The sequence below is a fragment of the Solea solea genome, chromosome 14, assembly GCF_958295425.1.
Source record: "Solea solea chromosome 14, fSolSol10.1, whole genome shotgun sequence".
Taxonomy (NCBI): domain Eukaryota; kingdom Metazoa; phylum Chordata; class Actinopteri; order Pleuronectiformes; family Soleidae; genus Solea; species Solea solea.
In genome coordinates, this window is record NC_081147.1 from 22308631 (window position 1) to 22322133 (window position 13503).

A 13503-nucleotide genomic window follows, 5' to 3' on the forward strand; every position below is an offset into this window, starting at 1 on the left:
ATCAAGTTAAGAAGTGGCCGTGGCATTAGGGTGGTGGGGGGGGATGTGCATGCCATTCGTACCCAACAATGTGAATCCTGATACGCTTAAGCTTAGCATTGCAGAATTGCTAATGGAATTCATACACAAAGCTAGCAGTGAATAAAGCAAAGACATAAAGAAGGACCGGAAAAATATGCTGGGAATATGTGGAGCGACAAACACAAGCCGTCTTACAATGCCGCGCACGGCCTCCGAGGTTTCATTCAGGGCGATTCTCATCAGCAAGCTTCGCTCTGAGCTGCACTGAATGAGCTTTCATGTAATTGCCTCATAAATGCCACTTGTCCATCAGCCCCCTCTGCAGCAGCCTGGCAATGTGTCTGTCAAACATGACTGGCCAGCTGGAGAGCTCATTTGAATTGTGCTGCTATGGATTGTTTCAAGAGGTTCTCTTTTCTTTAATGTGGTTGAATTCAGTTCTTTGGTTCACGGCACGATTTACAACAAAGTCGAACATTTTGTATTCTGCTTAACGTTTCTGAACACAGAGAACGACATTGTACAACAGCTTTTTTTTGCATTTAAACGTCTCTTTTTCCATTACACAGAACATCATGCTGAGGTGATTAGCTATAAGAACGTCAAATATAGTTACTATTGTCAGGAAAGCCAAAAGAAACACTGTAAAGCACCACCAGCTGCCAGTCAGTCATCGACCGGAGTTAAAACCTTACTGTCTGAATTCAAATTAACCTGGTGTGAGGCACAGGAAATCCAGAATTATCACAACTGTTCCATGCCGAGTTGTGCTCACATTCACTTCTCCTATAATAGCTGCAGAATCCTTTACCCTCCTACTCTATGTCTCTCAAGAGGAACCAAAGAACTAGTGGAAAACGATGGAGATGAAAAGAGGCTTAAACACAGGCTCCCGGTCCCAGCATTCAGAGCGTGACACACACACACAGTAGTGGACAATGGTTCTGGGAATAAAAAAAAAAGGTAAAATTCTTGTGCAAGGTAGCCCAAGAGTTGATGAGAAAAACATGCTTGCACAAAAGTAAACCTATTAGTGTTACAAATGTAGCTTTTACCCGTACCCTGGGGTTGCTGCTGTGTTAGATGTCAGGGTCTAACAAAACGGGGACATTTGAAATATTGAAGCAGAGGAAAAAAATGTCCTATTGAATCCCTTAGATCCCCCGGAGGAGTGTAGCATGGGGGGGGGGGGGGGGTTATGTTTTCAGAGAGTAACAAAAAGTGTGCGAGACAGAAGCTTGCCCTGAAGACAGACCTAAAGATGTTAAGTTCCACTTGTAGGAAAGGACCTGCTTTGAAAAGCGACCTGGTGTATTTCAAAGAGGATCTTAGGAATTTGTAACCAGGTTTTTTTGATGTGACTGCAGCACATGTTCATGTGGCACTCGCATAAAGGGCAGAGAAGAGAATGAAAAAGGCAGACGTCGTCTTAAATCTGTGTAACACGCTAGGCAGAAGTCGTCACTTCTTTAAGAAATTTTAGTGGACGCAAGAGATTTGCCAAGAGAAAATGTAATTTGGTGCAAATTGAATTATATTTTGAACTTGGATACGCAACAGGTATTTTAACATGGGTGGAAAATGGCCACATGATCAAAAACGCTGCAGTGCCGACAATGGCAGTTATAGCCTGGAAAGACATCGACCGCCTTTTTTCACTTAGGGTCACAATAAGGCAGGAGCAGACACGCTGGAATGTAAAAAGGTAGTCTCCAGATTATCCACGGCATATCATGTAGAATGAGGACGAGAAAGGGGATCAGAGGTCAAGTGTGACAGAAAGACGATGGACAAAAGAGAATTTTAAGTGGCCATATATCCTTGACAGGTTATGTGGTGATGATATCTTAAAAACATGTGGTTGATCCTCTCCTGCCACTACATCTCCACAGTGTCGTCTTTTCACAGAGGGAACACAGAGGAAGTGCTTCCTGAACACCGTTCAGCTCTCTGTGGACGTTGGACCCCCCCTCAGGCAACACGGAGAAAAGAACAGAGGAAAAGAAAAAGCTCAAGTGATTTATTTTTCTTTTGTTCTTTCCACTTGTGTTACAATATGTCCCGTCTTTGTGTGTATAGTTTTTATTTAATTTATACGGCTTCCAGAATCTGAAGAACTTATTCTTCAGGTTCTTATGATCATATGGGTTTAAAATGTACAGGACTTATACTTGAACTGAAAATACGCTGCCAATGCTATGGCGAGTAAGTCCACCTTAAGACACCTTGAAAATTGACTTTATCCCCCTGTCTATCCACTTTCTCCCACCACAGCTGGAGTCAATTCCAGCTGACGCGGAGTGTGAGGCAGGTTACACCCTGGGCAGGTTGTGGTAAAACCCTGTTAAACAAAATATTAGTCATAGCAGCAAACGTGTCTGGGGGGGGGGGCAAGCTTCCTCATATGCAGCATGGTGCAAAGTCAGATTTAGCACTGGGACGGGGAAGCTCTGAGGACGCCAAAACCAAAGTTTCTGGTTCCGTCAGAGAAAGGGCACAGTCGGTGGTTCAAAAACATCTGACCACGCCCCGTGATAAAGCTGCTGCTGATAGGAAGCACTTAACCTGTCAGATTGTTCTTGGTCAAAGCTCTGAACCGGTCTGGTGTCTGTCAAATGTCATCAAACCCACCACACACCGACAGACCATTGATATGCAGAGAGTGACGTTAGTTGCCTACAGAGAAGGGCACTCATCTACTGATAATAAAGTACTTCAGAAAAAATTGCCATATTATTATCATGAATGAATGAATGAATGAATTAATTAATTAATTAATTAATGACGGGGTCAATTATTCCCAATCTATTGCCAAATCTATCCATCCATGACAGATTAACACATTAGAAAAACATTATAATTCAGTAACACTAACTAACGATTATTTTCATAATCAACTGATCTGTTGATTATTTTCTTGATTAATGGTGATGTTCTCAAATGTCTTGTTTTTGTTAACCAAAATGATTCCCTTATAATGATTTTTTTGTTATCCAGAGCAAAGAAATGAAGAAAATATTCACATTTAAGAAGCTTAAACAATCAGAATTCAAACCGATGAATCGATTATCAAAATAGTTGTCGATTAACTGAGTAATCGATGAATTGTTTCAGCTCTAGCTGTGATCACTACAACAATACTATGTCATTACACACTTGTAAACAATCGTATGAGTTATTTTGGGTTAAATAACTGGCTGATTTCCTAAAGACAGGCTTCTCTCTCCCTCTCTGTACATTCTGTCCAGGCCTGTCGAATCTCAAACCACTCACCCAGGAGATGCACAATGTGGAAGGTAACGTGAGAGGCCATGCTGTGAGAAAAAAAACTATCAACAATCTTCAACAATCCAGTGTGTGAGCGTTACCTCAATGATATAGAGGACAATATTCTTGTAGAAGCAGTACAGGATGCACTTTGCCACACGGTTGTAATTCCAGGCCCCGTGGACGAGCAGCAGATTCTTCAAGTATTTGAACTGTGTGGGAGGAAAGCAAAAGGACAAGACGAATGAATGATCCGAGTCTGTGTACAGTACACTCGCTAATGGTCTCTCATAATCAGGGATCAGCGCTTGAACACTAAAGCAGTTGCAGGCACTTCAAGATTAAAGCCAGCGACAGTATTTGGTCATTCCTCAGCAGAGCGTTTAAAGACTGATGAGGCTTTGTGGTCAAAGCATTCACTAACACATTCCAGAGATTTCTACTCTTTGAGCTGCCGAAAAATAAAAGGAGTTCATATGGTGGTACTTGTCTCTAAGGGCTTTGAATAATAGTTAAATTGCTTTATAATTATACCACCATTTAGTGCCTGTGGTGAACTCGGTGCAATTTCTGCCTGATAAGTGTGATTGCAGCGGAGGAGCGCTGTACAGTAAGCGCTTCATCTTGGTTGTCAGTGACTGGATAAAACAAAGCACGCTATCTACATCCAGTACTTTTATCATGTGACAAAAGGAAAAAAGTCCTCAAAATGTATTTTTTTGAGATAGTAACCATATTGTTAAAAGTTGAGACTCGGCGTGTCTCTGCAGTATTACTTCCGAAAATGAAAGCACAGTGGCAGCGCTGCATCTGCCTGACCCTTTCGGGGAAATCAGTTCAAACATCAGTTAACGCTGACCAGAGCTGATGACAGATGGACAGCAGAGGAGCCTCAGCCCGGAGACGCTGTACTGACCTCTCGCGTCAACAGATAATTCCAACCTTTCAAATACAAAATCTTGGAAACGAGCTCCCTAATATTCCTACAACAGCAATGAGCTCTAATCTAAAGCATCTAAAAACCACGTATATAGACGTTACACACAGTTTGCGGATTCAGTTTGCAGTCTGCAAATTACAGTTAATGTAGCGTTACGCCGACGTATGGAAAACACAACTGCAAGTCTGGTAGGTGTAATTTAGTTTGATATTGGGACACAGCTTAAATGGATTAGAAGAGGCCACTTGTCTTTGAAAGACATGCATGTTCTTCATGTCATGTGGACTGAAGGAGGCACTTAAGAAAAATCCAAGTCTCCTGAACGGTAATTGCACGCTGCAGACTGGAGAGTGCACCGTGTTGTAGTCCAGTATTGGTTTCCTATATTCAAAAACCCTGTGGCTGTAATAGAAAAAACGCTGCAGTGCAGTGAGTGGCGTGCGGTGAAGAAGCGTGACAAGTGTACAAGAACTTTTCTTTTTGTTGTTTACCAGTATCACATGACAGCATAACACTACAGAATTTCAGACAGAACTGGTTACTGGGACATAATTATGTACTGAAGTAGCATTTTGTTGGGACATAAGCCTGCATAATTATGACGGGAGTTGGGTGTCAGCGGATGCTTGTTTCGCAGGTGTTACTCCTTCACTGTATAAACTAAAACATCCTTTGTTACTCAGAACAATTTGCCAACGTATCACTGACACATAATCACATATAACACATTTTTAGATTCATATTTATGGCCCATACACACAAGAATGAGTTTAGGGAGACTGTGCAAAAGTTTTGTACAGAATATGCTTTTTTTATATCCACACTGAAGCAGCCTTCAGGGAGCCCTAAAACTCTATTTTTGGAAACCGCTTTTTGGCATGCAAAAAAAAACACCACCTCTTGCATTTTACTGCATACAAACGATACATACATTTCAGTTGCCGTCTGTTACAGCACCAAATACAGGCCTGGCATGAATACTACAGCGTTTAGATTCGTCGTTCTGGGGGTTCCGTGTGTATGAAGACATTTCTTGAAACAATACTGTGTTTAGTGAACACTTTTTAGAGCGACAAGGAAAAGGCTGTATCAGAAAAGGTCTGTTGCCCTCTGAATAAGGCTTTAAACATTACATTAGCCCAAAAATCTGGTTATTGTCACATTGTTTTGTGAGCATACTTTATCATTAACATTATGCACAACTGTCAATATGACTTCATGTTAATTTGTGTATTATAATTTTACAATAATCACTTAAAATCCCCCCCTGAAAGCACCTGCTATATCTTGCTCACCTGGGCAATAGAGTAGTCGGAGGAGTTTGCCGCCTGCAGGCCCTCGTTGCCCGAGATTCCCACGCCGACGTGAGCCGTCTGGATCATTCCCACGTCATTGGCACCGTCGCCGATGGCCAGTGTGATCACCTTCACCTGCTTCTTGACCATCTCCACCACCTCTGACTTCTGGAGGGGAGACACTCTGAAAAGGGGGGAGTAACATAGAGAAAATGAATTGAGGTATCACACTGGTAACACAGTAATTGATCTTGACTGCGGGAACATACTGTATCTGTGGTGAATGAATGCATGAAAGAATGTGAGATCTAAGTTGCTACAGGGCCCTTGGTCTCCATTTTGTCGTGTTAGTTTTTGAGGACAAACACATTGACAGTGGTCTCATACTTGTTCCATCTCTCAGGGGGCAATTAAATTGTACGTGAGGTTTCCAGTGACTGGGACACATTCTTGTGTCCGTCACCATTTACACAGTTGCACGGACTCCCTCCTTCCTTAGTCCTAATCCAGGACACTGACTCACTAAAAGGATCCACCCGTTTTACTAAATGAAAACCTTTAACACAGGTGGTTTCCATTTAACTAAACTCAACAGGCTGCCCACATAATGATTTAGGAGTGTCCTATTAAAAGGGGATGAATGTCTATGTGCCACGTAGAGTTCAGAGTTGACGGTGACAAGGAGTGAGCTGTGTGAACTGGGAAATGCTCCTACAAAAACGACTTGTCATAGTCTGGGGAGACGACTTCCCCCTGTGTTTGCCTCTTCTCGGGAAACCATAAGACTTTTCTAAAGCAGACCCAGTCATTACGTTGGTGGCTGCAGCACATACTGTATTAGAGGAATAGAATAGCTGGATAGAAACTTAGATTATGATTACTTTAAAAAAATCAGACAAAACAAGTTCCATATGAAAGCATCAGCCACAATAAACTGCCCCAAACCAAGTACAATTTCTATCTGCAGACAAGCGGGTACAAACCTTTTCATAACTGAATCCAAAAAAAATGAATGTACGATATGATTAATGGGAAGTTTACAAGCCGAATCGATCTTATGCAGAGACACATGATCTTAAAAAAACTAAGCATGAGTCAATGAAATGAATACATGACAAACTCATCACTTGTGCATTCAACTCAGCTCTTTTAATTAAACGCACGGGTGCATGTAAACACCAGATTATATTAAATTACATCCCCATGTAAACAGCAGAGCTGAAATCTTTACAATGCTTTTTTATGGGAATGAAAAAAAACAAAAAAAAAGCATGAGCATTTAAGTAGCTACAGACAGTAAAAGCATGTGGCCTCCCACACGGCGGCCTCTTCTTTGTCCACTGAAGTGGGAGGAGTGTACAGTACAGACTGTCCCCAGAGACAATGTTGTAAACTGCGTGTCTGTCTCTGGCTGTGGAACAGTTCGTCTCTCAGTGTTTCTCCGTGTCCATCGCACTTCATTTCATTGAAAGTCGCGGTGTGGCACCTGAGGGTTTGCTGTTAGTCTGAAAACAACACGGTGCTGACTCCCGACTCCTGGCCCCAGGCCCCCGTCATGGTTGCTTGAGTAAGTGCTTCTCGTTATTTATGTGGCCTGGGCAAGTCAACAGTATTCCTTCATAATGTTGAAACTTGCCATTTTAAATTCATAACCTTCCCACTTTTCACAAACTATTTCCACAAATGCAATAGTTGACCTTTGTAACAAAGGCATTATAGTTCAACCATGAAGCCTTTATGATTTAATTAAAGTACGTGTTCAAGCACAAACGTTTAGTATCACTATAAAATGAGCTACTAAAATGGAAGAAAAAGCCTTTTCAACATTTGCAACAACAGTGTTTTCATCATTCTTTATTTGAATTTATTTGAATTTTTTTTTCAGGGGTAAATCTTACCTGCAGCATATGACAGCTTTACAGGAGAGGGCGAGGTCCAGGAAGTACTGCCGCACTCCGAACGTGAGGGCGTATTTTAGAGTCTTTCCATCGATGATGAGAGCAAAGTCGTTTTCCTTGTAGAGGGCATCTCCCAGCATTCCACAGTGGTGGCTGAGTAATTCCCTTGTTCCCTGTGTGATAAAAAAAACATGAGTGAGATTTCAAAACGAATTTCAAACCCATAATCTTATACTTGGACGACTTAATGAGATATGTAGTGTTATTATTCGGTATAGTGTTAGAGCTTATCATAATCTAAACTATTATAAGTTAATTCATCTCTACACAGAAAATCGTTGTATTAGCTCCTACGTGATCAGTAGTCTCGATGAAGAGAGAGCCAGATTTGTCCACATCTAATCCCCAAATGCTGCAGAACAGCTGCCCCATGCCATTTTATACATCTATGATGTTTCTCACACTCGTTACAGTCAGACCTCGACCATGAGGTGACAACGCAGCCGAGCTCTGACAAAGGATCACATTTTGCTTATAAGCTGCACGCGGCTACGACGATGATTGATGGCGAATATCTATAAATACGAGACTGACGTGAGGATTTAGTGTCCCGTATACAGTCGTGTGGACCGAGTGGACGGAGTGATGAGATCATCTTTGCATTCATCATTCAATCATCTTTCCCCACAGATGGTGAAGCCATTAGAAGATGAAACTAATTTTAGCATGGCGCCATTTTCCGAGGTATAGCTCGATGTATTACGTGGATAGTTACAGTAAATCCCGGACTATTGCTTGCTTAATAGTTTAATGTAAATACAGTACAATATACATATAAAAAAACTTAAAATGAATGGTTAAAATGATTTACAATACAGGGCTACAAACAGAATGTGCAAAGCAGATGCTCGAACAGCTGTAATCATTAAAAAAAAAAAATGGTGATCATTAACAGGAATGGTGGAGGGAGGGGCACGGCCCGATGTCAAGGTCAGATATGTCAGAGCGTTGAGATTGTTCCAGGGGACCACGCAGCCACTCGCTTGGCATAACAAAACTTTGAAACCCCAGCTTAAAGGAAATATTTGGAGAAAGGGGCTTTATGTTTCACCAAGCGCGAGAGGGAGACGGAGAGACACGCCGAGAAAGAGATGATGGATTAACGGAGGAGAGGAACCGAGCAAGAGGATACAAGTGGAGAGCAGCTGCGGAGACTTGGCCATCCCTGATGGGGCGTAGAGACGCAGCACACGACGGTGAGCGAGTGTTAATGTGCGTCGATGTCTGTGTGGTCTAGGTATTACTCATGCCGTGAGAACGTAAATGTGTTTACAGTCACATAATGTGGACAAAGAAAAAAGAAAAAAAAAAGTCCCCACAGCATATGTAATAAAAGGTAAGGTTAGGGTTGAGGTTAGACAGGTAGCACCCAATTCATTATGTGCAGTAAACTGTGCAAAAGTGCAAATCTGTGCGTAATATAAGGCTTCTGACCATTTTATTGCCACTTCCGTCACACCTAATAAAAGCGTGAATAGATAAAGCAGCCATTTCCAAAAAGATAATATGTTAGCAAATGTATTTGGTGAAAACCCAACAAACCCAGTCTCTGGAAATGACTGGTCTAGATCATACAGTTGTAAGTTTGTAGGTTTTCTCTTGTATTTGTGGCCCCTTTAGGACTTTTTCTGGATTAGGGTGAGAGAGAGAAATACCGGTTACGATATCTATATTCAAGCTGAAAAAGAAAACCTCTCTATCTCAGATGACATCACAGTGTCAGTGAGTCTGGGCGTGTGTGTGCTTTGTGTAAACTGCTATACCATCTGCATGGGAAAGACTTTCCTCTGTTTGGGGCACAATCTATTAATCACATACTGTGATAAGCCCAGTTTACCGTTTCCACAAATAGAGTAGCCTTTTGCCCCTAATTTCCACTGAGGAATCTCAGTGCTAACACTAAACATCTCCCCTTAAATCCTCTTTGTTATGGCTATAATGGCCAGTTTAGCCCATGTGACTCGCTAGTGTTTGGGTTTTTGGAATGGGTTTGCAGCAGGATCCATTCAGAAATCCTACAAGAGCTTCCCATAAAGACTGAGCTCCATTGTTGATATAGGCCCTGAGTGATATAGCCGAGGGGACATGACACACATGATGTGGAATCTAGACATTTTGTGTGGATGTAATGTCATCGTCTTGTCTTAAACATGGGGGGGAGGATGTTCCACCACATCTTCACACATTTTCTTCCCTTTCCTGAACTCCATCTCACTGAAGAACATTTGAAAGCACTTAAAATGTATGATATTTCTATTTTAGAATTTATTTTAAATCTGGATTTTTGTATTACTTGTTTTTAATCGGTGTTTCCACTCTCTTACAGACACTTTTCTTTGAAGAAAATATGAAAATAATGACCTCAATTTATCTGGGACTGTACTAATGATTAATACACTATTGCTCACTGTGTGCTGTTAGTTCTCCTGATGATTAAACACTGACTGTAGGACAAAGCATTTCAAAAATGACCTAATCCTGCCTCTGAGACCGAGTCTCACTTTGGGAATTGTAGTTCAAGTAAGATTTAGTACAGAGGATGTCTAAGACTTTGTCCGCCCTTTGATAACCATTTCTAAACACAGCAAAGGACGACCACATGCTCCAATTACTCCCTCTCTCTCTCTCTCTCTCTATCTCGTCGCGCGAGGGCACTCAGAATTAGCCGCTCTGCCGCCTGCTCTTCTAAGTCGCTGTGCATTGGTGGAGAGCTTTTCTGCCGCCATGTTTTGCCTTGTCTAAGCATCTGCTCAACTACAGGGGGAATGGGAGCTGACATTTCAAAGCACTGGTTCATGTGCTTCGGTGAAGGCACCAGCCCCAAAATTCGACCTCTGCTCTATTTATCAAGCTTAACAACTGGCTGACAGAGTGACAGCCGTCCGTCATCGACTCCAAACAACCTCCCGCTGTTTGCCCCTCCTCTGTCCACTTTTCTCGCTATTTGGCCCCTTCTTGTCCGACAAACGAAACCCAGTTGGGTTTCTCCTCCATCTGTGGTCACCCTGCTTAGCACTGCTCCGATGGAAGTGCAGGCACTCTCTCTCTTTTCAGTCTAAGAAACAACAGACAAGGCCCTCCTGCCAGGGGGTCAACAGACTTCTCTGCATGGGTTTCTTAAAGATACTGACGGTGGATTTAGGATGCGTGTTGGCCGTGAGTGTGAAAAGGCTTCCTTATGATGTATCTATTCAGTTTCTTAATGGGGATTTTGCAAGGGAAGGGGGGGGGGGGGGGGGGGGGTGAGTAAGTTAAAGAAATTCAGTATACTGCTCCGAGTAAACATCTTGTCTGTTGTTGTTGCTAAACACGAAATGCTAAATACTCACATCGAGAGTGTCTTCATTAATCACAAGCATTCCCATGTTTTTGGTCAGCAGTCTGCAGGAATGTCCTACAGTAAAAAAAAAAGGAGAGCAAAAGTATTAGACTTGAAAATCTGGACATTAAGCATATAAGCAAGTAGTAATATATTAAACTATATTACTACTCACTACTACAACACATACAAATACAAACACAAAATACATACAACAAAAAATGAAAAGGCCACTACAGGACGCAGCAACAGATTCCAATTAAAATGTTACAGCTCAGAGCCAGTGTCTCAGGACATGACTAATGACTTTGGTTTATAAGGGTTTGTCAGTTTCCTGTTTAAAAAGGCCGTTACAACTCTGTGTTACCCAACATGGCTCCCTGGGGAGCGTTCCCGTTCAGCTCTTGGCTGGGACAGATGCTCAGGGTCACTAGCAAGGTGGTAGAGCGAGCCTCTCATTGGGGAAAACAAAAATGTTTCACGGACCAAGAATGAAGCCCTCGATTTCATACCGTGGCTGTATAAAAAGGCTGCCATCTGTGGTACGACCGCATGAATATTTGTGGGCTTCCACACTTCGCTTCTGTCTGGAAAGAGATTTTCTTAATACATGGGTGGCATTTTGTCTGTCAGTTAAACGGAGATAAGAATTATGCACAAAACACGCTCAAAATTCAATTGTATACAGATATGGCGGGAGAACTTGCATGAGGAAGTGCGCCGGGCTCGCCCACCCCCAGAGTCAAACCCAAACAGGGCTGGGGTCTGGGATCTGGCAGATTGTTTTCTTAAGTGCAAAAGGTGCAAAAGTCCAAAAAAGTTGCCAATGTATGGAAAATGTCCCCCCATCTGAACACTGTCTTCACCCCCTTGCCCCCCTGTCACCACAGCCCTTCCGCTTAACGTGTTTATCTTGAATTAATTCGACTGCAGCTGAACTGCCTCTGCCTTTTATTTCATCAGAGGAAGTTCGAATCCTTGTCTTTCTCCGTCTCAGGAAGAACTAAACACTGCTCCCACAGGAACCAAGGTATTTATAACAGTGACACTTGTTGTCTCACGTGCAACAATTAAGAGGAGCACATTTTAGCCACAGCATGGACTTTTAAAGGATAATACAATGTTTTTTTTTTGTTTTTAACGATCTAGTACTTGTGCAGAACCACATGTCGGGCGTGTCCAAGCCCACTTTGTCTTGTTTAAATGCCGGAAAGAAAGGTCACTGCACCGGACGCGTGGTTCATAATCATAACCGAGTATCTCTCCTGTTTCCATTTATACTTGCATCACGGTGAATTACTATTACAAGGCTAGATACTCTCTCTGTGAAAGAGAGAAAAAAATGGGAAAGGTTAAAGTGTGCATGCAATTACATGCTGCGCCGTTGACTTCAGACCAGGCTTTTGTTTGTCAGTCATACAACTGACCTAAAAGAACCAGTGTGTTACATTTAAAATACTTAAACAAAGAAAATTAGATATATGACTTTAAAATAAAAATTGACTAAATACTTATGTCCTTGAAGCAGGGGCCCTTGCTTTACAGAGGCCCCCATTTGAGCCTCCATGTTCCAATAGCAGACAAACTCACAGCTTCACTTTTTGAAGCAGAAGCTTACTTCGTAAATTAGGAAAACATCCTTTCTAGTATGTAAAGGCCACCATAGTTCCCTGTGCTGCTTACGGTCTGCAGTCTCACCCTTAGACATAAATGTTAAATTACACACACTGGACCTTTAAGACGGCAACGCACCTACAATTTGTCTGTCTGAACCTAATTTTAAGACCAACAGTCCTGACACTTGCTTTGCTCAAAAATGTCAAGGTGGAAAGGCAGCTCAATGATGGCTTATGTGCTGCATGTGCACAGGGTAGCGTATAAGGGGTTGTGTTTACCGTTTCATTTATCCCTGCTTAAGGGGATGATGCATCCTCTGGCCAAAAATTACACACCAAATATTTGTGCGCTCCTCGTACGTGGTACCTCCAGTGAAGTGAGAACCCAGCAAAGTTATTCAGCAGACTCTGTCCTTTCATTGAGTTCTGGCTCGAGCCTGCGCTAAACATTACGTACGCACAACTCCCCTCAACAAACACCTCACATCGCCGGGAGAACGTCCCAGAGCAAACACTGCCGGCAGACAGACGTGGTGTCAGAGTAGGCACTGACTGCACATTATGTCATGATCGTTCGACATTACGAACGCACTAAAACAATACAATCTCCACCGCGTCAGGTCAAAACTCAACTTGCACACTTGAATATCATAAATACATAATGTAATATGTCCCACACGCTCTGCCAAGCACAGCATTTTGGGTGGTTTTCGGGGCCACCTAGAAATGCAGAGAAACCTAAATAGGATGGTCTGAATTCACCTTCCCGACGTGTCAGAAACAGCACCATTAACCCTGGAAATGGATATCGTCTTTCAGTGAGTGAAAATGGTAAAAAACAAAGTCAATATTGAACGCAGGTTTTACAGAGCAACTCAGTCAAAATTGTGGACTTGTAAAAATACTTGCAGTGAGCCTGTGCTTCTCTGGAGAGCCTCCTCACATCTGGGCACAGTAGGCACAAAGGGCTGATTCAGTCAGGCCACAGTGGAAGGTGTAAGCCACTAATGGAGACGTGTTTTTCTGAATTTTATATTACCAATTTGGCTCTATTGTAGATCCATTTGACATAAATTAGCCACATCTA

The 13503-nt window shown here is 42.3% G+C and overlaps 1 protein-coding gene across 5 annotated transcripts in view; it reads right to left on the reverse strand.

The window, feature by feature from the left end:
* The window catches only part of atp8a1 (ATPase phospholipid transporting 8A1), a 90530-nt gene that overhangs the window by 24832 nt on the left and 52195 nt on the right, over positions 1–13503 (reverse strand). For all 5 annotated transcript variants that reach the window (XR_009242165.1, XM_058650484.1, XM_058650486.1 and 2 more), the window contains 4 exons: positions 10811–10875; positions 7422–7594; positions 5524–5707; positions 3390–3500 (listed from right to left, as the gene is read on the reverse strand). Coding sequence is in view for 4 of the 5 variants with exons in the window: in XM_058650484.1 (XP_058506467.1) it covers positions 3390–3500; positions 5524–5707; positions 7422–7594; positions 10811–10875 (533 nt within the window). In the remaining variant the exon portion in view is untranslated. The remainder of the gene's footprint in view (positions 1–3389; positions 3501–5523; positions 5708–7421; positions 7595–10810; positions 10876–13503) is intronic.